At 44.7% G+C, this 24,349-nt stretch overlaps 1 protein-coding gene across 7 annotated transcripts in view; it reads right to left on the reverse strand.

The window, feature by feature from the left end:
* Positions 1–24,349, reverse strand: part of phactr1 (phosphatase and actin regulator 1) — a 292,118-nt gene that overhangs the window by 107,547 nt on the left and 160,222 nt on the right. For all 7 annotated transcript variants that reach the window (XM_052016089.1, XM_052016093.1, XM_052016092.1 and 4 more), the window contains one exon: positions 4,625–4,789. In XM_052016089.1, the coding sequence (XP_051872049.1) occupies positions 4,625–4,789 (165 nt within the window). The remainder of the gene's footprint in view (positions 1–4,624; positions 4,790–24,349) is intronic.

Consider the following 24,349-nt stretch of genomic DNA (forward strand, 5'->3'; position numbering starts at 1 on the left):
CTGATACAACAAATCTGCAGCTTAAGGTAGACTCACGGTGTCATCCATAACATGTGTCACTCCAAGGGCTCTGTACACAAGCACAGTAAGGTTTGTTATGAAGTACACTAACCCAGCTACAAATGTGTGCACTGGAGGGGTACAGAGAAAAACAACAAGGCTGATTGATGCAACAGGATTAGTAAAATAAATTAAATATGAAGAAATAGATGAAAAGACACTCAAACATGAGGCTGGCCTATTATACTCGGCCTGTGAGTTGGACAGGACCACAGAATTGTTGCATGACAGATGGCTGCCATTTGGCCCATTGAGATGATGCTGGTTTCTTGTAGAGCAGTCTGTTCAGTTCCATTTAGAGCCATAGAGTCATACAGCACAGAAACAGCCCTTTGTCCCAACTGGCCCATGCCAACCAAGATTCCCATCTAAGCTGGTCCCATTTGCCCGTGTTTGGCACATATCCTTCTAAATCTTTCCTGTCCATGTATCTGTCCAAGTGTTTTTCCCTGCTCTTTCTCCAGAGCCCTGTAAATTATTCCCTCCTGTACCTATCTAGTTCTCTTTTGATCCTGTTTCCTCCACCACTGGCCTCCACATCATCAGCATTTTCTCACAACCCCAGCCTCACTTGATCAGAGACATTCTTTTTATCTTATCCACCCATACCCCCACCCTCACAGCAACTTAAAACTAACGTGTTTTCTTAAGTTCCCAGTTTTGAAGGTCCTCCACTGAAAGGTTGGCTCCCGTTCCTTTCTCCACATATGCTGCCTAACCTGCTGAATGTTTTAAATTCAGAATCAAAGGCAGAATAGTTTGCAGGTCAATGTTACCTCTTTCTACACAGACCCATAGCTAGGAATGATTGGCTGAGTTTACCTGGTTTTTATTGGTCAAGACAGTCGCAACCTAAAAATGGTCCCATGCTGAGTGATGCCAGGTCAATATTTGCCCCCAGTCCCTTTTGCACCAGATATTGTCAGCTGCCTATGCCTACGAATGACCTCAGGAGAAAGCATGCATTCTCCCTGCTTGGTTCTCCCATCCCTAAGTTGTAGTTGAGAGCCAGCTTCACCAAACTCGTGCCTTGTTTGAGTGTTTAAAGGGGCTGCTCCTCAAGTTCTGGTTGCACTTCACTCTCCTGATCCTTGGGCACCCAGCACAGAGATTGGGGAGGGGGGGGGAGGCGGCAGAGGGATGCAGAGCAAACCCCACCCAAATAAACCAAACTGACTTAGACAGCTGGCTTGGACACACGCCCTTGTCTGTCAATACCCTGAGATCATCAAACATTCCAAAACATTCGTAAATAATTAAAAATATGAAAACTGTTAAGAAAAATTTAAAAATAAGACAACAAGTTGGCCAAGTTGGTGTGTTGGCCTTCATTAGTCGGGGTATTGAGTTCAAGAGCCGTGAGGTAATGTTGCAGCTCTATAAAACTCTGGTTAGACCACACTTGGAGTATTCAGTTCTGGTCGCCTCATTATAGGAAAGATGTGGAAGCTTTAGAGAGGGTGCAGAGGAGATTTACCAGGATTCTGCCTGGATTGGAGAGCATGCCTTATGAGGATAGGTTGAATGAACTAGGGCTTTCCTCTTTGGAGAGGAGGATGAGAGGTGACTTGATAGAGGTGTACAAGATGATAAAAGTAGACTGACGAGTGGACAGTCAGAGACTTTTTTCCCAGGGTGACAATGGCTAATACGAGGGGACATAATTTTAAGGTGATTGGAGGAAGATATAAAGGGGATGTCAGGGGTAAGTTTTTTTACACAGAGAGTGGTGGGTGCGTGGAACACACTGCCGGTAGAGGTTGTGAGGGCAAATACATCAGGGACATTTAAGAGACTCTTAGCCATATGAATGATAGAGAAATGGGGAGCTATGTGGGAGGGAAGGGTAAGATAGATCTTAGAGCAGGAAAAAATGTCGGCACAACATTGTGGGCTGAAGGGCCTGTACTGTGCTGTAATGTTCTATGTTCTATGTTCTAAAACATGTCAAAAACATTAAAATACATAGAAGCAGTTGAAAAATCTCATAATTAACTTCCACATAGCTCCTGATAGCTGTTCCTTTGGTTGAATTCCATGGGAGCCTGCTATCCCAGCTAGACTGGGGGATCAGACTTCCCACAGGTCCCGAGGGAACTGCCACAAGTTCTGGTGACTCCCAAGACTCCATGAGGAGGAATCTTGCTGTCGGCTTGCAGTTGGGAAAACCTCTCTGAACAGATCACCAAGAAGTCAGAGCTTCCCCTCTCCCATGCATAGACACAGTACATAGAACACAGAACAGTACAGCACAGGAACAGGCCCTTTGGCCCACAATGCGTGTGCTGAACATAATGCTAAATTAAACTATATCTCTTCTGTCTGTACATGATCCATATCTTCCCATTCCCTGTATATTCATGTGTCCATCTGAAAGCCTCTTAAACGTATCTATTGTATCTGCTTCCACCACTCCCCCTGGCAGTCCATTCCAGGCACCAACCACTCTCTGTGCAAATTACTTGCCCCAAACAACTCCTTTAAACTTTCTTCTTCTCACCTTAAATGCATGTACTCTAGTACTTGCCATTTCTGCCCTGGGAAAAAGATCCTTCTCATAATCTTATAAATGTATTGTCTCTCATAATGTTATAAACTTCTATCAGGTCTCCCCTTAGCCTCTGATGCTTCAGAGAAGACAACTCAAGTTTGTCCAACCTCTCCTTATAACTCATACCCTCTAATCTAGGCAGCGTTCTGGTAAACCTTTTCTGCACCTTCTCCAAAGCCTCCACAACGTTCCTGTAATGGGGTGACCAGAACTTCACACAATAAGCTGCCCTTGGTTGCATCAGTTAATGCGGGTGAACCCTAATGTTTCACCAAATGTTGTGATCTGCATCACAAGAGTAGAAGGTGACGCAATGTAATCAATGTCACTAGTAACCCGGAGGCCCAGACTGACAATCCAGACCGAGTTCAACTCCCACAGTGGTACATGTGGAGATTAAAACCTGTTAATAATCAGCAATTTAAGAAAGATAGTTATAATGATGCCCACAAATGCTACCCATTGTTGTAAAAAAAACCGTCTGGTTCACAGTGCCTGCCTGTGAAGGAAATTGGGCCATCCTCACCCGGTCTTGCCTGAATGTGACTCCAGACCCACCATTGTAGCGACTCGTAAATGGCCCAGCAGTCCAATCTGTTTGAGGACAATTAGAGATGGGCAATCAATGCTGGCCTTGCCAATGACACCCAAAGCTCAAAAACGGAGTAAATAGACAACAAGTTGCATTCGGCAACAAGTAGTCAGAAGCAATATTCCATCTGCTGGAGGAACTCACTGAGCAGCATCTGCGGGGGGGAAAGGAATTGTCGACATTTTGTGTTGAAACCCTGTACCAGGACTGAGAGTGGAGAGGGGAGATGGCCAGTAGAAAGAGGAGGTGGGGTTGGGGTGGGGGGGGGGTGGAGTGGTGAGACAGGAGCCTGAGGTGAATAGCAGACTGAGGGACTGAGGAGGGGTGAAGGATAATGGGCAGGTTGTCCCAGGTCAGGGAGGGGAGGGGCGGAGTTGGGACACAGCAGCAGGTGAATGATAGACTCCACTCTCACACCTGATGCAGGGCTTCGAGCTGAAACGTCGACAATTCCTCTGCCCCCCCAACAGATGCTGCTCGACTCGCTGAGTTCCTCCAGCAGATTCTTTTGTTGCTCCAGATTCCAGCATCTGCAGTCTCTTGTGTCTCCAAGAAGTAGCTGGAGCCAGACCATAGTGCTGTATCCCCACTGCAAGCAGGATCTCAGCAGCAGGGGTGGGGGAGATTCCCCTGGACCCACTCACACCCACCTGTGCAACTCAATCACTTGCTTGCATGCCATCAGCTTTGATCAGCACCTCATTTTCCATCTTGGAACCTTGCAGCCTAACGGCATGAACACTGAATTCTCCCACTTAAGTAATCCCCAGCCCCCTTCCCCACAACCACCCCCCTCAACCATGTTTCTTCTCTTCTTCCCTTTCCTAGCCCACCTCTCTTTTTTCTAGCTCCCTTTTTTCTCCTTTCTCTCCCATCCCCCGGTGAATCTGATCTGCCCTCCTCCCCCCAGACCTGCCTGTCACTATCTCTTACCTGCATCTACCTATCACCACCCTGTGCCCACCCCGCCTCCCTTCTTTTGACCACCTATCACTGCTCTGCCTCTCCCTCCTATATATTGGGCTTCCCCTTTTCCTATCTTCAGTCCTGAAGAAGGGTCCTGACTCGAAAGGTTGACCGCCTGCTTTTCTCCACAGATGCTGTCTGGCCTGCAGAGTTCCTCCAGCATCACTGCATTTTTCATCAGCTTTGAAGAATACTGATAACAGATTTGGAAGAAGGAACTGGACTCACGAAAAATAAATGAGTACTTGCTGGGAGCAGAACGCATGGTTTGGAGTCGGCTCAATCTTTCACAGCGAAGCTCTGTACATTGTGTAGATTGGCAAAGAGAAGCAAGGAGATACAAAGTTCCACATTAGCCACTGTATGCTTGGTAGATGAAGGACACCTTCCCCCGCAGAGAACTAGATGCAGGCTATTTTCTTACATCTTCCTCATTTTAAAAACTGCATGCCTACCTGCAGATGTCTGTTTGAACTTTTCGCTTTTCTTCTTTCTCCATTTCCACGGCTTGAACAGCCTCCCTAGTGTTGCAAGCTTGCTCCTTCTCCGGATGGGCGGTGTGTGTGTCCCTGGGACCAGTGACTCGGAACGCATTGCAGCCAGCCTCTCTACTTCTTCAGCTGCATTGGGAACAGAAAAGACAGGCAATGTGATATTGGCATCGGCAGTGATTGCATTCTCCATCACTGCCACACTTCAACTGCAAAATTATTACTTATTACGCCACTGGTAAAGGTGCTAGCCCACAGTGCAAAACAAATCCTCTCATCAGGCCTCCGAGAGACTCAGCTCTCCAGGGCTGGATTATGTGTTGTGTGGCAATAAACAATCTGCTGGGGGAACTCAGCGGGTCGAGCAGCATCTGTGGGAGGAAAGGAATAGTCGACGTTTCAGGTCGAGACCCTGCATCAGGACTGAGAGTGGAGAGGCGAGATGGCCGGCATAGGGAGGGGAAGTGGAGTGGTGATATGGGAGCCAGGAGTGATTGGTGGACTGAGGAGGGGTGTAAGATTGGTATTGGTTTATTATTGTCACTTGTACCGAGGTACAGTGAAAAACTTGTCTTACAAACCAATTGTACAGGTCAATTCATTACACAGTGCAGTTACATTGAGTTAGTACAGAGTGCATTGAGGTAGTACAGGTAAAAAACAATAACAGTATAGAGTAAAGTGTCACAGCTATAGAGAAAGTGCAGTGCAATAAGGTACAAGGTCATAACAAAGTAGATCGTGAGGTCAAGTCCCTCTCATCGTATAAAGGAACCATTCAATAGTCTTATCACAGTGGGGTAGAAGCCGTCCTTAAGCCTGGTGGTACGTGCCTTCAGGCTCCTGTATCTTCTACCTGATGGGAGAGGAGAGAAGAGAGAATGACCCGCGTGGATGGGGTCTCTGATTACGTTGGCTGATTTGCCAAGGCAGCGAGAGGTAAAGACAAGAGTCCAAGGAGGGGAGGCTGAGGTCCGTGACGCACTGGGCTGTGTCCACAACTCTCTGCGGTTTCTTGCAGTCCTGGGCAGACCAGTTTCTGTCCCAAGCCGTGATGCATCCAGATAGGATGCTTTCTATGGTGCATGTAAAGGCAGGTAGGTTGTGCCAGGTAGGGGAGGGGAACGTGGGTGGAGTTGGGAGACAGTGGCAGGTGGAGGCAGATGGAGAGAGAGAGAAAAAAAAATATTGAGAGGCAGATGGAGAAGGGTGGGGGCAGGGCAGTGTGAAGATGGGAGACGGCTGCTGAAGGGAGAAAAGCAGGAACACAAAGCACTACCAGAGCTGGATTCGGAGAAATGAAGGAGGTGAGAATGGGAAACATGAGGGGAGAGGCGAATATCAGATTGGAACCAGATAGGAGGGGGGCGGTGGGGGGGGTGGTAGGGAGGAGCCTGTGGGTGAACTGTGTGTGTAGTGAGTGGATGGGACCAAGAGGAGGAGGGGGATGAAGATGGGTGATGGTGGGCCAGGGTGAGGGTTGAGGGAAAGGGGACAAAAATGGGTGGACAAGAGGAGGATCTGAAGGAGAGAGCGGCGGAGAAAAGGCAGGGGGGCGGGGGTGGAAACAAGCCACCTGGGGGGCGGGTTAACTAAAATTGAAAAACTCAACGGTTATACGATGTGTTTGCCTCGTACAGATGGTGCGATCTGTTTACCTGCCCTCCTCCTTGTCTCTCTGTAAGTATCCATCTCTTCTGTCTCTGCTATAGTTCCAGCACAAACACACACACACAGACTGTCGGTCTTTGAAGTGCCACTGAATTTGCATGCTTTTACTTATGTTCCACCTGCAGCTGCGAAGGTGTGTCCTTGCTGCCTAGTGCCAAGAACTGTACGTCTTCATGGCTCCACAACAGACGCAAGGTGAAGAAGAGAGAGAGCTTGTGTCTTGACTTAGAAGTGGCCTGCATAATCAGGCATCAGCACAAATAATTCACTGCAGAGGATTTTCGAGGCAAGTTTGGAAGGAGAGAGCATCCTGACACCAGGCTGTTTGGCTGGTGCTATCTCTGGGTCAGGTCCTGCACCAAACTATCACACTTGGCCCCACAGGTAGATGGAGAGCAGCATACAAGTGTACCTGAAATGGAGAGCCTCTGGAGGGGTCAGCAGGAATCAGGGAGCTGAAGCACTGCAGTCTCATAGGCATTTAGTAATGGTCAGGGATGATATGCTTGCAGCTTGGGACCAGATAGGGCAGGGTGAACTCTGCCTGGAGTTGTGCAAACGAGGGCAGGTGCAGAGTTCTAATGTAGGGTTTAGACCCAAAACATCGACAATTCCTTTCCTCCACAGAAGCTGCTCGACCCTCTGAGTTCCTCCAGCAGATTGTTTCTTGCTCCAGGTTCCAGCATCTGCAGTCTCGTGTCTCCACAGAGTGCTGATGCTGTTTATCCTTGTTAGTACTTAGAATCATAGAGTAATACAGCATGGAAACAGGCCCCTCGGCCTAACTTGTCCACGTTGACCAAGATGACCATCTAAGCTTGTCCCATTTGCCCTGATTTTGCCCATATCCCTTTAAACCTCCCCTAACCTTATACCTGTCCAAATGTCTTTTAAACATTGTTATTGTATCTGCCTCAACTACTTCCTCTGGCAGCTCATTCCATATGCGCACCACCCCCTGCATGAAAAAGTTGCCCCTCAGGTCCTTTTCAACTTTTCCCCTCTCACCTTAAACCTGTACCCTCTTGTTTTTGGTTCCCTTTCACTGGGAAAAAGACTGTGCACATTCACCCTTTCTATGCCCCTCATGATTTTATACGCCTCTATAAGGTCACCCCTCAGTCCCAGCCTGCCCAACCTCTCCCTATAGCTCAGGCCCTCAAGTCCTGGCAGCATTCTCATAAGTCTTGTTTGCATTCCTTCCAGCTCAAGGATGTCTTTCCTGTAACAGGGTAACCAAAACTGTACACAGTACTCCAAGTGCGGCCTCACCAATGTTTTGTACAAAAATTACAATGCGGTTGCAATGCCACGCTGGAGGGATGATTCACCAACTATCTTCATGCCCATATGTAGGAGAAGGGGGCATAATGTGCTGGTTAAAATCATCCTTGAATATTCAAGATGCACTATCAGAATGAGTGACACCAGCTGGTGAACGGATTATCAAGAGGGTGTTAGCTGTACCGCCTGTTCATGGTACATACTGGGGACATCAACAGATCCATCAGCTTTAGAGATGGGAGACAGTGACATACTGACACCCTTTGCCACTTTTCTGGCAGTGTCAACTTATTATATGAGGCAGCCCCCCCATCAAAATCTGTCAATCAACCAGTTAACTGGACATCCCTTTCACTGCTATTGTGGGGCTTGAGAAGCTGGAGCTAAAAACAAACTGCTGGAGTAACTCAGCAGGTCAGGCCACATCTGTGGCGGCAGGGGAATGGTCAATGTTTCAGGCTGAGACCCTGCGTTAGCTCTAGAATCTCCAGGCCGGGGAATACCATTAAGGGGAAATAGAGCTACCGATCCTACACTGGGATTGATTGGTGTAGAGTCGGAAGTGTGCAGTTGCCTGTGTAATTCCAAGGTCTGATTCTTTTTATCAGATTCGCAAACCTGCCTGACCAGCGGAATTCTTCCAGTCGTTTGTTTTTCCACTCCAGATTCCAGCATCTGCAGTCTCTTGTGTCTCCATTGAGAATACAGGATTGTTTTTAGTGCAATAGATAAGGTTGAGAGGAGATAGAGGTGTTCTGAACTATGAGGGATCTAGACAGAGCAGTAAGAGAAAAACTATGGCGTTGAGAGGATTGAGAGTCAATGAGCACAGACTTAAGGTGACTCGTGGCAGAATCAAAGGCAATGTTCCAAATTGTATAGCAGCACTGAATGGGATCTCAGAGATTCCACCAATCCCAAGTAATTAAGCTCTGAACATAAGAAAGCCTGCTTTAAGCTGAGTGACACACACCAGTACCCTATCTGGATGTATCACGGCTTGGTATGGCAACTGCTCTGCCCAAGACTGCAAGAAGCTGTGGAGAGTTGTGGACACAGCCCAGCGCATCACGGACACCAGCCTCCCCTCCTTGGAATCTGCCTTTACCTCTCGTTGTCTTGGTGTAGCAGCCAGCATAATCAAAGACCCCACCCACCCGGGACATTCTCTCTTCTCTCCTCTTCCATCGGGTAGAAGATACAGGAGCCTGAGGGCACGTACCACCAGACTTAAGGACAGCTTCTACCCCACTGTGATAAGACTATTGAACAGTTCCCTTATACAATGAGATGGACTATGACCTCACGATCTACCTTGTTGTGACCTCGCACCTGATTGCACTGCACTTTCTTTGTAGCTGTGACACGTTACTCTATACTGTTATTGTTTTTTACCTGTACTACATCAATGCACTCTGTACTAACTCAATGTAACTGCACTGTGTAATGAATTGACCTGTACGATTGGTTTGTAAGACAAGCTTTTCACTGTACCTCGGTACAAGTGACAATATAAATCAATACCAATACCAATATATCCACTCCCCTACACCAGTCAGTCCCAAGGTTGGATCAGAAACCCTATTCACCTTAATGGGACTGGCTGAAGATTAAAGCAGAAAAGTTAAGGCTATACACTTATTACTTACAGTGTCGTATTAATATTTTAATTAATTATTACTGTTTAAATTTTATTTCTTAAAAATGTTTTTAAAATCTTTTAAATAATTTAAAGTAACCAACCTAGTTTCTTCTATGTCTTGGTAATTGGTAATTTATTATTGTCATGGGGGCCTTTCAAGAGGGGCTTGGATGGGCACATGAATGAGAGGAAAATGGGAGGGATACGGGCATTCTGTAGGTAGGAGGGATTAGCTATGTCGGCACAACATTGTGGGCTGAAGGGCCTGTTCTGTGCTGTACTGTTCTATGTACCGAGATACAGTTAAAAACTTTTGTTTGCATGCCATCCAGAAAGATCATTCCATACATAAGTACATCCAGGTAGTACAAAAGGAAGCAAGAAAACAGAATACAGAATATAGTGTTACAGTTACAGAGAATGTGCAGTGCAGGTAGACAAATAAGGTGCAAGGGCCATGATGAGGTAGACTGAGAGATCAAGAGTTCATCTTTATAATACAACAGGTCCGTTCAATAACAGTGGGATAGAAGCTGTCCTTGAGCCTGGTGGTATGCGTTCTCAAGATTTTGCATCTTCTGCCCAATGGAAGGGGGGAGAAGAGAGAATCGCTGGGTTGGGACGGATCCTAGATTACGCTGGCTGCTTTCCTGAGGCAGTGGGAAGCGTAGACAGAGTCAATGGAGGGGAGGCTGGTGAATCACAGATGTTTGGGGTTTGTTATAAAGTCTCACAGGCTTTGCCAGGGGATGAAGCTCTAACCCTGAGCCTTAACTCGTGTCAAGATGCTGCAAGAGTGTTTGAGGGTGGGGCTTCAGCCGGAGGATATCTGAGGTCTAGTCACAATGAGGCTTCACTGCACCAGAGGCTTCCCTGGTGTCTAGGCACAGCTCACCTGGCTCGGGTAAGCGCAGGCAGGATGCAACTGTGAATCCAACGCGATTCTGCCCCCGAGGGATAATAAACATGTCCACTCAGCAAGTGGCTAGCATCTGGAATGCATTAGCTGGCAGGGGTGGAAGGAGATACAGTCAAGGTTGTAAAGTGCTTTGGGGCCACTTGAAAAATGCGTAAAACAGCATATATGAGGTGGTAGAAATGTGTGAAGTAAAGTGTAAATTGATACATTTTGCTCAGAATATGGAGAAGTGATGTAATACAAGTGGTACAACTCTAAAGCAACAGAGAAACCTGGTGTATATGTGCACAAGTGCTTGAAGCTGGCAGGGCAGGTTGAGAAAGTGATTTGAAAAGGAATATGAGTTTTGTAAAGAAGTGGTTAAAAGGGCATATAGGTTTTGTAAAGTAGTTAAAAAGGAATGTGGATTTTGTAAAGAACTAGTTATAGATGTATGTGGGTTTTGTAAAGAATTAATTAAAAAGGTATGTGGATTTTGCAAAGTGGTTAGAAAGCTATTTGGGTAATTTAAAGAAAAGAAGCTTTAAACTACAAGAAGATCACCACTATGATATTACATTGAATTCTAGTCTCTGCATTTTAGCCAAGGATGCCTTGGAGAGCATGCAGAAGGAATTGACAGAACTGGTTCCAGGGTTAAAGGACTTGGTACGGTGGAAATCCTCCTGACGGATGTAAAAGGTACTCTTTAAAGCACCCAGCAGCAAGTTAAAGTGAAGGATAATATCTTTAAACAGTGCTTGAAATCCTGAGCAATGACTTGTTCAGTCTGGATCAGCTAGTCACCATGATGAACAGCTATGTCACGTGCCAAATTACCATCAGCCATGTGATCTCAGTGCAGTCAACCCCTTCACATTCCTAGCCCTGGCTTCAATACTTTAACCAAGGTGGCATTCTGTGGGCAAGATTGACACTTCAGCCCCTACCCTATATTGCCCATTATAGACAACCCTGTAGGCATCTGATAGCATCATCAAAAAATCATCCTCTTACTACTTCCTGTCTTTCTGTAAATATTTCTTTTTGGACAAAATCAAAACAAGCGTAAACTAAATATGGAAATCAATTCCACGCAGCCTCTGGGTCTGATAAAAAGAGTTACAAAATGGTAGAGCAGTTTTTTTCTTTGAAGTGAGAAGGTTGAACCTTCAAGATTATGAAAACACAGCAGGGTGATTGGCTTCTACAGGAGGAGATAAGGCATCACAAGGACAAATAACATTTTTTTTAGAGGGAACACTACAAAGGTATTTTGTTTGACCAAATGCAGATAATATATGGAACAAGCTGCCAGAGGAAGTGATTGAGGCAGGTACAGCAACAAAATTTAAATGACATTTGACAAGCACATGGATAGGAAAGGATTAGAGGGATACGGACCAAATGCAGGCAAATGGGACGACCTTAGGTGGGAACCTTGGTCGGCATGGAAGAGCCTGTTTCTGTGCTGTATTACTCTATGACTCTAATAGGACATAGACTGATGTACACGGAGGTACACAAAAATTACAACAAAGATATGGCCCAAACAGTCCAACCAATCACTGATAGTATTTACCCTCCCAAACAATCAAACTACTCATTTGATGCAGGTTCTCCGCCCTGGTCCCATATCCCTTTATCTACTCCTACAAATTAAGAGGGAAGACTGCATTTATTTAGGTTAAAATTCAACATGGTTGGGCAACAAACCAAGCAGTGTTGGGTACCCTGGATAGAACACAGTGGTCCATTGAGAACAGTGGAACTGGGTGCCAAGCAGGAATGGAGCAGGGAACCTTTGCCATCCTGCTGACGATGAATAGCTACCTGTTGATTCTGACGCTGCATGTGAATAGCTACTCCACCCCAGTGCTGCAACGTGGCCAGAAGTCCAAAGAGACCCAAAAGGAAGCAGTTGGGCCAAGCAATTCTCATCTGTTGCTTCTAGTCTCCATCACTAGCGCTGGTCATGCATGTTCACAACCCTATCTGTCTAAAGACATTTCTTCTGCCCTCTTTTCTAAATCTCCTGTGTCTGATCTTGTATCTATGTACCCTCATTCTAAACCCATTGATTAGTGGAGGGGGCAGACTGCTTCTATCTATTCTGATGAAGGACAGTTTGACCTGAAACATTAACTCTGTTCCTCTCTCCACAGATGCTGCCTGACCTGCTGAGCTTTTCCAGCATTTTCTGGTTTTGTTTCAGATTTCCAGCATCTGCAGTTTTGTTTTGATTTTCTTCTACATCCATCTATTGTGCACAAACCTCTCAATGGTTAGAACCTTCAATGAGACAGCAGTGCAGTCTTTCTTCGAGTGAAGAAGACCAATTTTCCAACCTTATACTGCAGCAGAAAACGTCCGTGGAAATTCATGCTCCACGTTAGTTCTCAATTCTGAGTTGGGTGATAGTACACCTATTGCAGAGCAGAAAACCTTGGCAAATACTCTTGGACAGTACCGAGGGAGCACCACACCACTGGAGGTGCCAACTCTTGGATGAGATTTAGTTTAAGAGACAGGGAAGTAAACCCAACTGGTGGTCAATTGGTTTAGCCAGATAATAGTGGATCATATAATGTGCCATCCAGTCTCCTCCTTCTTCTCTGCCAATACTCACTCACTGTTCCAGAATTAGCCTCCAATACAATGGTAACCCTCAACTTATTTTCTTGACTGTGAACCATTTCTAAACTCTTCCTCTCCAGCCAGCTCCACCCTCACGTTAACAAGTCTGAGAGGGTGTTGCCAGGGTTGCCAGGGGTACAAGTTGTTGAGATCTTCTGGTCGATGAGTTAATGGCGCAATTAGAGGGAGGAAAAACTGAGACCAAAACACTGAGATGAGGGTAGTTCGAGAGTGAGAATACAGATAAAGGAATGTGAAAGGGTGTGAAATGCAGGGCTCAAGTTCAAGTTCAATGTTATGGTCATGGGCATACACACCCAGGGCATAAACACCATGAAAATTAGATTTTTGCAGCAGCAGCACAGTACAGTACAAACATGAAAAACATAAATTACATAAACTTAAACTAACATACATTATACATAACTTACACAACCACTATTATCAAAAGTAAACATAACGACATTAATGCAAGTTGAGGCATAGATAGGGTAGACAAAGTCTTTTTCCCTAGAGTAGAGATATCAAATACTACAGGACATAGCTTTAAGGTGATAGGGGGAAAGTTTAAAGGAGCCTTGCGAGGTAAGTTGTCTTTTTTTTTACACACAGAGAGTGGTTGGTTCCTGGAACACGCTGCTAGGGGAGGTGGTAGAAGAAGATATGATAGAAATATTTAAGAGGCATTTAGACAGACACATGAATATGCAGGGAATGAAGGAAATCAGACGATGTGCAGCTTAAATTGGCATGATGGTTGGCACAGATATCGTAGGCCAAAGAGCCTATTCTTGTGCAGTACTGTTCTATGTTCTATGTAAACATTGAAAATAGAGGGGTTACTTCACCAGTAACTAGGGCAGGTCAGCAGGTACAGGGGTGACGGTTGAATCAGGATCAGCAAGTTAAGAGAGCGGACAGCAGGGCTTTGAAGAGCTTAAGATCACGGAAGGTGGAAAATGAGAGGGCTGGCAGGAGTGTGTTGGAGGAGGCAGGTCCGGGGGATAGAGCGGCCCAGCAGAGGGGTCTGACAGCTGAGCTGAAGCTTTGGTGCAACAGGGTGACAGCAGTGACAGTACCACTCTGTGGTCTGAAACTTGTCCATGCTCACATACAAGACAGAGATTGTGAGCAGTATGCTTCAGCCTCAGACATTTGCCAAGGATTGGGATACAATGGTGTGCTTGTAGCAGGGACTGAAGACAATGGCTTTGATTATTCCCCATACTGTATATAGTTGGAGGAAATTTCTGCACATCCAGTGAGGCAAGTGTCTAGTTGTGAATAAAAGTCTTTACTAGTCTCAATTGTTCTAAGAGCTAATATTATCATCCGCACCTGGAGTAATGTGCACAGTTTTGGTCCATTGATTTAAGAAAGGATATACTAGCATGGTAAACACAAGAGACTGCAGGTGCTGGAATCTGGAGCAACAAACAAGAAGCCGGAGGAACTCAACGGATCGGGCAGAATCTGTGGGGGGGGGGGAATGGACAGTCAACACTTTAGGTCGCAACCTTTCATCTGGACTGAAAGATAGATGGGAGATAACCAGTATAAAGAGGTGAGCGGAAGGAGTGGGGCAAGAGCTGGCAGGTGACAGGTGGATCCAGCTGAGGAGGGGTGATAGGCAGGGAGGAGGGAAGAGTGGGAATAGCGACAAAGGCTGGGAGGTGATAGGTGGAGGTGACAAAGGGCTGCAGACGATGGGATCTGATGGGAGAAGATGGAACATGGAATCAAGAGGGAGGTGGGGAGGGCAGATGGGAACAGTGGGGGAGGGGACCCAGTGGGAGGCGTGTGTGGGTATGGGCAGATGAAATGGGGGGAGGAGGGGAAAGAAACAGGGGGATGGAGGACGGGGATGGGTACAGGAGGAACTGGGTAGATCAGGAGGAGAGAGAAATGGGATCCTAAGGAGGCATTACAGCGTAGATGTGGACATCTTTCACTAGTGGAGAATTTCGAACGAGAGGACATAGTTAATAGCTAACAGATGGTCATTTAAAACTGAGGTGCGTAGGAACTTCCTCTTGCAGAGGGTGGTGAATTTCTACAAATTCTCTTTCCTGGAGGCTTGTGGAAGTTAGATCATCGGAGGTACTTAAAAAGGAGATAGATACATTTTGAGAAGATTGGGGAATAAGGGCCATGGGGAACAGGTACAGAAGAGGAGATGAGGTCTGGGGCAGATCAGCCACGATCATATTGAATGGTGAGGCAGGCTAGAGGGGCCCAGTGGTCGCCTCCTGCTCTGAATTTTTGTGTGTATGTGTGTGTTCCCAAGTGGCCCAAGGCATTCTATAATTCCAGTGTGTTACATGGTAGCAATAAATAGTTATTTATTCACCTGGTGCATTGATAGATATTTTTTCAGTTTCTGTGGTGTGCCTGTTGAAATTCCCTCCTGGAACAAGGCAGTTTAGAGATAGTGGTGGGGTCAGGAGGGGTGATGGAGGAATGTTGTCAGTGGAGCTGACCTTTTCTTTCAGGTGATGCCTCCAAGTACCGGCATCAGAAGCGGAGGCCAAGGGTAGATCCTTGAGGATTTTAGAGGGAAAAGTGCAGAAGAGGGAATGAAAAATATTGCAAGAAATTCACGGGCTATGACTAAATAGAAAAATAAGGAAGTCTTTGTATAATTGTACCAGAATATGGTGAGACTACAGCTGGAGTACTTTCCTTATCTTATCACAATACAACAGGAGCCTTTCAGCACACTGGGTCTATGCTGGCTCCCAGAGGAACAATCATAGAGTCATAGAAAGTTACAGTACAGTACCAGGCCCTTTGGCCCACCGAATCCAGACCGACCACCAACCACCCATTTACACCAATCCTACATGAATCCCTTTTTTATTCTCCCCACATTCTCATCAACTCCCCCCAGAATCTTCCACTTACCCACAACATTAGGGGCAATTTACAGTGACCAATTAGTCAACCAACTCTACCATCTTTGGGATGTGGGAGGAAAATGGAGCACCCAGGGGAAACCCATGTGCATGGGAAGAATGTGCAAACTCCACACAGACAGCACCTGAGGTCAGGATTGAACCTGGGTCACTGGCACTGTGAGGCAGTGGCTCTACTAGCTGCGCCACTGTCCTTGAGTCCCATTTCCCCTCTGCTTATTACGCTGCACCCCTATTACATCTCACACATGACCATCAACTCCCCTTTGATTCTTTGGCAATTAGAATCAGAATCAGATTTATTATTACTGACTTATATGACGTGAAATTTGTTGTTTTGCAGCAGCAGTACAGTGCAAAGACATAAAAATACTATAAATTACAAAAATAAATAAATAGTGGGGAAAAAAGGAATAACAAGGTAGTGTTCTTGGGTTCATGGATCGTTCATTAACCTGCACAAATGGATAACTAACTAGCCAGTTAACCTATCAGCACAGCTCTGGGATGTGGGAGGAAACAAGAGCACCTGGGGGAAAGCCTCACAGAGAGAATATGCAAATTCCACACGGACAGCCATGGAGGTCAGAATGGAACTGGAATCGCTGGAGATGTGAGGCCGTAGCACTAACTACTGTGCCACTCTGTACAGTTCTGTCCTCCTTATTTAAAAACAGATGTACTTTCTTTAGGGACAGTGCAGCAAAGGTTCACAAAGTGATTCCTGGAATGAAGAGGCTGTCTTGTGTGGTAAAAATTGAGCAGGACTCAAAGTTAGAAGAATGAGAGATCAGCGAACCATAAGAACCTAAGGGGTCTTGACATGATAGAAGCTGGGAGGGGTTTCCCTGAGTGGGGGGATTGGAAACCAAGAAGCAAAGTTACAGCAAGAAGAGATGAAGGTAACTTGCTTGTTTGAGGGGTTGTGAATGTCTGAAATTCTCTGCGAAATCAGAATCATTGGAGATATTTATGGCAGACAAAGACATTTTTTGTCTGTTTGGATTTTGGATTTCCAGTATCAGCAGGTTTTTCTCATCTGCCCTGTCCATGTCAAGAAGGCAGCATCTATCATCAAAGATCCCCACCATCGGGCAGGAATTTCAGAAGCCGGAAGTCCCACACTACCAGGTTCAAGAACAGCTACTTCCCTTCAACCACTCGGTTCTTGAACCAACCTGCACAACCCTAATCACCACCTCAGGAGAGCAACACTATGACTAATTTGATCACTTTGCACTACAAGGATCTTTTTTTTTGTTCTAATTGTGTTCTTTACTGTATAATTTTGTATAATTTATGTTTTATTTATGTTTTTCTTGAGAATGTTGTGTATCTGATGCTATGTGCCTGTGCTGCTGCTGTAAGTAAGTTTTTCAATGCACCTGTACATACATGTACTTTTGCACATGACAATAAACTCAATTTTCGAATATATGGCACATGGGCAGCACAGTGACGCAGCCAGAGGGCTGCTGCCTCATACTCCATCAACCCAGGTTCAATCCTGACTTTGGGTGCTGTCTGTGTGACTTTGCACCTGTGACCATGTGGGTTTCGTCTGGGTGTTCCGGTTTCCTCCCATATCCCAAAGAGGTTGTGTGTTGGGTGGTCACTGTAAATTGCCCCTAGTGTGTAGGTAGGTTGTGAGAATATCAAGGGGGGGGGGAAGTTGATTCTCCTACCATCAACCTACGCACTAGGGGCAATTTATGTGAGAGAGAATTAGTTACAGGGAAATAAGTGGGAAAATGGGATTGGTGGGATTGCTCTGAGAGTCAACACTGACTCAAAGGGCCAAATGGCTTCATTCTATGACTTTTGAAAATATGTCATACAAACACCAGCAAGGATCAAGCACACTTGTGGGGGTAAACTCGCTCGTCTAGGCTCTCAATGTGGAGATTCAGATATACCACCCAGAACACACGTTTGAGCCTGTCTTAGCATGCGTGAGGTGTTGATGCTTAGACTTTTTTTCACACTATGAGGGGCACAGAGCTTTGCACACTCTGTGCATCATCGATCCAAATTCTGGAGGCCTTTCCAATACTAGTCGAGCATTGTCAATGAGAAAGAAGGAAGGACGCGACCATGGATTTGTCTTTGATTGTGTTTATCTTACATTCTTTTCCTTCGCTGTCTTGTATAACTTACATATAATTTATGTTCAGTGTGTTGCCTGATCCTAGGTGCCTGTGATGCTGCTGCAAGCAAGGTTTTCATTCTACCTGTACCTCACTGTACTTGTGCACATGACAATAAACTCGACTTGACTTGACTTAACTTGAGGTATACCTCAGTGTCTCAGGATTTTCCATGATGCTTTACAATAGTCTAGGCACTGGGCTCTTGCTGTGCAGGCAGACATAATTGGCTGTCTGTCCACAGCAGGGTGTCAGTAACAACCCATCAATCAACAGTCAGGTTTTGATGGCATAAACCTCTAGCCAGTTTATCCACAGATTGACTCCTGGGATGGGGGCCTTTACACTCTGGAGTTTAGAAACTAAGAGACGAGCTCTTTAAAATACACAAAATTCTTATGGTGCTTGACAAAATAGATGCAGAGTTCAGTTTCCCTTGAGGAAGGATCTCCAACCTGAAACATTAACTCTGTTTCTCTTCCCACAGATGTGGCCTGACCTGCTGAGTACTTCCTGCATTTTCTGTTTTTATTTTAGATTTCTGGCGTCTGCATTTTTTTTTGACTTACTGCCTCCCCTGGCTGGACTGTCAAGAACCGAGGCAATTCGTCTCAAGATCAGGAGCTGACCATTCAGGGCAGAAGTGAGAAGATAGTTCTTCATACAGAAGGTGGTGAATCTTTGCAAGTCTCCCCTCAACAGCTGTGGAGGGTCAGACAAACAATAGATTTCTGCACATCAAGGGACTTAGGGGATATGAGGATACTGCAGTACATAACACAGGCAAAAGATCGACCTTGATCCTGTTGAGTGGTGGAGCTGGTACACAGGGCCAAATGGCCCACTCTTAGATCTCATCCTTATAAGTGTGTTCTCCCATTCAATCCATAATGGCGAGTCTGTACTGCCTATAGAGGTCAGTAGCGAGCAAGGGGCGCTCACCACCAACAGGAAATTGTGAAGCACTATAACCTTAGACTCTTGTGAACAATGCAAGGAGAAAACTGTTAAAGCACACAGATTATTTGGACAGAAGGTTGCAGTATTAGAAGGACTAAAATATAATATCAAAGTTAAAAAATGAGGAAGTATTACTACTTAAAATTTTTCATTTACTTTGACTTAGTCTAAACCAAACCCCATGACTGTAAAGTGATCCCAAATTCTTAAGTACCTCTAACCTTAGAAGAACACAAACAAAGGGCCTTTAAACTGGATTCCCAAAAAGCATTGGGCAGCACAGTGGCGCAGCCAGTAGAGCTGCTGCCTCACAGCTCCTGTGACCCAGGTGCAATCCTGACCTTGGGTGCTGTCTATGTGGAGTTCACACGTTCTTACTGTGACCATAATTGATAATTGGTTTATTATTGTTACATGTACCAAGATACAGTGAAAAGCTTTGTTTTGCATGCCATCCATACAGATCATTTCAACCATAAGTACGTTGATGTAATACTAAGGGAAAAGCAATAACAGAATGCAGAATATAGTTAGTTACAGAGAAATTGCAGTACAGGCAGACAATAAGGTGCAAGGCCATGACGAGGTAAGTTGTGAGGTTAAGAGTTCATCTTTGTTGTATAAGAGGTCCGTTCAAGAGTCTTATAACAGTGGGATAGAAGCTGTCCGTGAGCCTGGTGGTGTGCGTTTTCAAGCTTTTGTATCTTCTGCCCAATGGAAGGGGGGAGAAGAGAGAATGCCCAGGGTGGGAGGGGTCTTTGATCATGCTGACTGCTCTTCCGAGGCAGCGAGAAATGTAGACTGTGTCAATGGAGAGGAGGCTGGTTTTCGTGACGGACTGAGCTGTGTCCACAACTCTCTGCAATGGGTTTGCATACCCAAACTTGTGGGTTGGTAGATTAATTGGCCACTGTAAATTGCCCCTTGTCTAGGTGGTTGGTAGAATCTGAGAAGAGTTGATGGGAATGTGGGGAGAATTAGATAGGATTAGTGTGAATGGGAACTTGCCAGTCAGTACAGACTCGGTGGGCTGAAGGGCCTGTTTCCTTGCTGTATGACTCTTACTCAAAAGAAGTTTCTCAAAGAGGGTAAGTGACTCACAGATATGGCCTTACTGGTACAATATCTATGCACACTGGGAGTAGGGCCTTGTAAAGTTACCCCTACAGTACATGCTAGACACAGTATAAGATATTTTGAGAACTATATTTACAATAACACAAGGTAATGAGAAGATTTATTATACCTATTGAATGAAACTTTTCCTAAGTAATGAGATGTTAGACTTATTTAAGTGAATAATTAACAGATCAACTTTTGTAGCAAGGAGACATTGGGTAATTAATACAATCACTAAGCAGGCACTATGTATGTTTACACACATCAAGCACCTACATTTACATGAAAATTCCCCTTATTAGTATACCCTAAAGATAAGTTGACTGAGAGACGACTGGTCACATGTCAAATGTTTTTTTGTTGCTGGCTAGTGATTATCACTTGAAACAACATTACTTTTTGCTTTATGCAGCATCTGTTGTTTGGAGGATCTTGCTGTACCTTTTTTTTATTCGTTTTTTAGGTTGTGCATTTGGAAGATCTTGCTGTACCTTTTTTTTATTCGTTTTTAGGTTGTGCATGTTGTTCGGATTAACTGCCTGTGATTGCCCTTGAGGAGCTTGTGGTGTGCCACCTTGAACTGTTGCAGTCCATGTAATCACAGCATAACCACAGGGCTGATGGGGTGGGAGGGTCTGGAACTTTAACCCAGGGTATAGGGATACATTCCCAGATCAGGATGATGAGTGATTTGAAGAGGGATCTGTGTCCCCATGACCCTAGTGTCTTGGGTTCACACAGCACTGTGGAAGAAGCCTTAGCGACTTCACAGAATCACAATAACCCCACAGGCCGCCTCCACTTTGGTCATAACGTCAAACAGCGCAGAAACAGACCCTTCGGCCCACCAAGTCCGTGCCAACCATCAAACACCCATCCGACTTTATTCTCCACACTCTCCCATTAAATTCCCCCAGATTCTACCACTCACCCACACTGGGGCTGCAATGACTTCTGTTCCCTTTCCATATTTCCTTACGACAGAGAAGGAGCCATTTCGGCCCATTGAATCTATGTTGGCTCAGAAAGCATTTCCATTTCCCCACTAATTTCCCTGTATCCTGTTCTCTCCACATTCCCATCCTAGATTCTACCACTAATCTGCATGCTACAGGCAACTTAAGTGGTCAATTAACCTACCAACCTTTGCAATGTGGAACTTAAATTGCATCTCTAACTTAACATTCAAATATTCAATATGAAATATGTACATACATACATATATAGCACAGAGGCTGCACAGTAAATGTTCTTTGAAGGGTTGCTGGAGGAATCTTTCTCGCCCACTACCAGATATTTGCATAGTTCCACATCAATAATTATTTATGCCAACAAAGATCATTTTCAAATTCGCAGTAAAGCAAATACTCTGAATATTCTACTTATTTCATTCTTACTATCTTCCTTTCTCTTTCTCTAGTGGTGATGAGTCTTTGGAACTCTCTTCCATGTAGAACGGTGGAAGCAGAGTCTGGATATTTTTAAAGCAGAGGTAGATAGATACTTGAGGTTTGGACGAGGCGACTGTGAAGGTTAATGAAGGTAATGCGGTCAGTTGTTTATGGGGACTTGCAAAGGCATCTGATAAAAGTAAAGGGGTGAAAGGTTAACACAGATAGATGGGACGCAGAGTTGCAGCTACAATCGCATCAGCCACGATCTCATTGAATAGTGAGGAAGGCTTGAGGGGCGGAGTGGTCTACTCCTGCTCTTAATTCATTTGTTTCTGTCCATTCTGTCCATTTACCATTCAAGCATCAAAATGATGATTTAAACACTGTAATATTATTACCCCAAAACAGAGCTAATGTTCATGATATCTTGGTATCATGTTGAAAGACCAATTCATAATTGCTGCTTTGCTCTCAGCATTATAGCCCTATTCCTTTGTGTTAATGCACACACTTGCTGAGAGAACTGTGGTGATACATGTTTGAAGTTACTAAGCACATCCATCAGCAACACCCCTTCTGAGTCAAATGCACTATTTTTGGAATTCTGGGCTCAGGTACAGTAAATAAGAACATACAGAATAAAGCAGGAGTTTGTTCAGCCTCTTGAGTTAGCTCTGCCATTCAATGATAACCTTTTACCTCAAGATCACATTCCTGCACTAATCCTTTAATATCCAAAAATCTATCGAACTCTGCTTTGAATATACTCCGTGACTGCAAGTCACGGTCCCCTTGGATAGAAAATTCCAAAGATTCACTGCTCCATGGGTGAGGAAATTTCTTCTCATCTCAGTCCTGAATGGAGACTGTGACTTCTGCTTCTAGACACCCAGCCAGGGGAAACATCACCCATATACTATGGACATACTACAGTATATGAATCCTGCTGCAGGGTTTTGACCTGAAACGTCAACACTTCCTTTTCTCCACAGATGCTGCCTGACCTGCTGAGTTCCTCCAGCAGATTGTTTGTAGCTCCAGATTCCAGCATCTGCAGTCTCTTGTGACTCCATCACCTAAATATACCTTGCCAAGCCCGAGTAGAATATTATATGTTTCTACCAAATAACCTCTCATTCTTCTAAACTTCTGAGAATACAGTCAGCTTGATCTTTTCCATCTGGTGAACCTCTCTCAACTGCAAGTATATCTTTCCTTAGGGAGACCAGATCCATATGCTACATTAGAGGCGCAGTCTCACCAGGGCTCACTATAATTGAAGCAAGACATTGCTACTCATGTACACAAGCACAATTGGAATAAAGACCAATGTACCATTTGCCTTTCTAAATGCTTGCTGTGCCTATGCATTAACTTTCAGTGCTATGTATACGAGGGTACCCAGGTCCCTGAAAACACCTATACCTTTCAATCTCATATATTTAAAAAATATTCTGCTTTCCTTTTTTTTGTACCAAACTGGATGGCCACATGTTTTTCCTCATTATATTCAATCTGCCATGGCCCAAATATCTCCATGAAATTTCTGTGCATTCTTCCAACCAGCATTGCATAAGCAAATCTGGATACATTACAGTTAGTCCCCTCATCCAAGTCATTGGCAAAGATTGCAAATGTAGTGTTCCATGGCTGGCAGCCCACTAGTCATAGCCTCCTAATCCAAAAATGCCTTGTTTATTCCTACTCTTTGCTAACTGTTCACTGACTAATCCTCAGCACACACCAGTATTTTATCCCCAATCCCAGGTTCTCTGACCTTGTTTAATAACCTCCTGTGGGACATCTTGTTGAAGGCCTTCTGAAAGTCCATATATACCACATCCACTAGGTTCCCCTCATCTATTCTGCTAACTGTAACCTAAAAAATCTCCAATAGATTTGTTGAATGTGATTTCCTTTCCATAAATCCATGTTGACTCTGCCCATTCCTATTGTTATTTTCTGACTACTGTTTTAACACTTTCTTAATAATAGATTCCAGTGTTTTCCTTGCTACTGATATCAGAGTAAACTGTCTCTCTCTCTCTTTCCCTCCTTTCTTAAATAGTAGGGTTACCTTTGTAAGGGAGTAAGTAATCTGTGAGAAGTGTTCCAGAATCTGTGGAATTTTAGAAAATGACAACCAGTGCATTTGCTGTTTCCAGTGTTACCTCTTTCAAAATGTTAGGGTGCAGGTCATCAGGTGCTGGAGATATATCACCTTTCAGTTCCATTTATTTTTCCATTTTTATTACTCATGCTAATTTTTTCAGCTCCTTGCTCATTCCAAACCTGTTGTTCTCACTATTTTTAGGAGCTTTTTGTGTCTTCTTCTGTGAGGACTGATACAAAACACTTTGTTTAATTTCTCTGCCAGCTCCTCTTGACCAATACAATTTCTCTTGTATCATTCTGTGAGGAATTCACATTTACTTCTGCTAATCTGTTCCTTTTACAAACCTGCTGCATCTTTTATAGTCAGTCATTCTCTTTCTCAAGAGAATACATTTGTATTCTACTTTTCCTTATCTATACCTTGGTCTTCCTTTGCTAATTCTGATTTTTTTCCAGTCTCCAAGTTTGCCGCTCTTTGTGACATTATAAGCCTTTGCTTTTGCTCTAGAACTAACTTTTACTTATTTTGTCTGCCTCAACTTGATCACATTTCATAGAACACAGAACACTGCAGCACAGTACAGGCCCTTCGGCCTACAATATTGAGCCGACATTTTATCCTGCTCTAAGATCTATCTAACCCTTCCATCCCACATAACCCCCTATTTTTCTACCATTCATGTGTCTATCTAAGAGTCTCTTAAATGTCCCTAATGTATCTGCCCCCACTAGCTCTGCCGGCAGTGCGTTCCATGCACCCACCACTCTCTGTGTAATAAACTTACCCCTGACATCACCCTTATACCTTCCTCCAGTCACCTTAAAATTTTGTCCCCTCGTGTTAGCCATTGTTGCACTGGGAAAAAGTCTCTGACTGTCCACTGGATCTATGCCTCTTATCATTTTG

This window comes from Pristis pectinata, chromosome 5 (assembly GCF_009764475.1).
Source record: "Pristis pectinata isolate sPriPec2 chromosome 5, sPriPec2.1.pri, whole genome shotgun sequence".
NCBI classification, from domain to species: Eukaryota; Metazoa; Chordata; class Chondrichthyes; order Rhinopristiformes; family Pristidae; genus Pristis; species Pristis pectinata.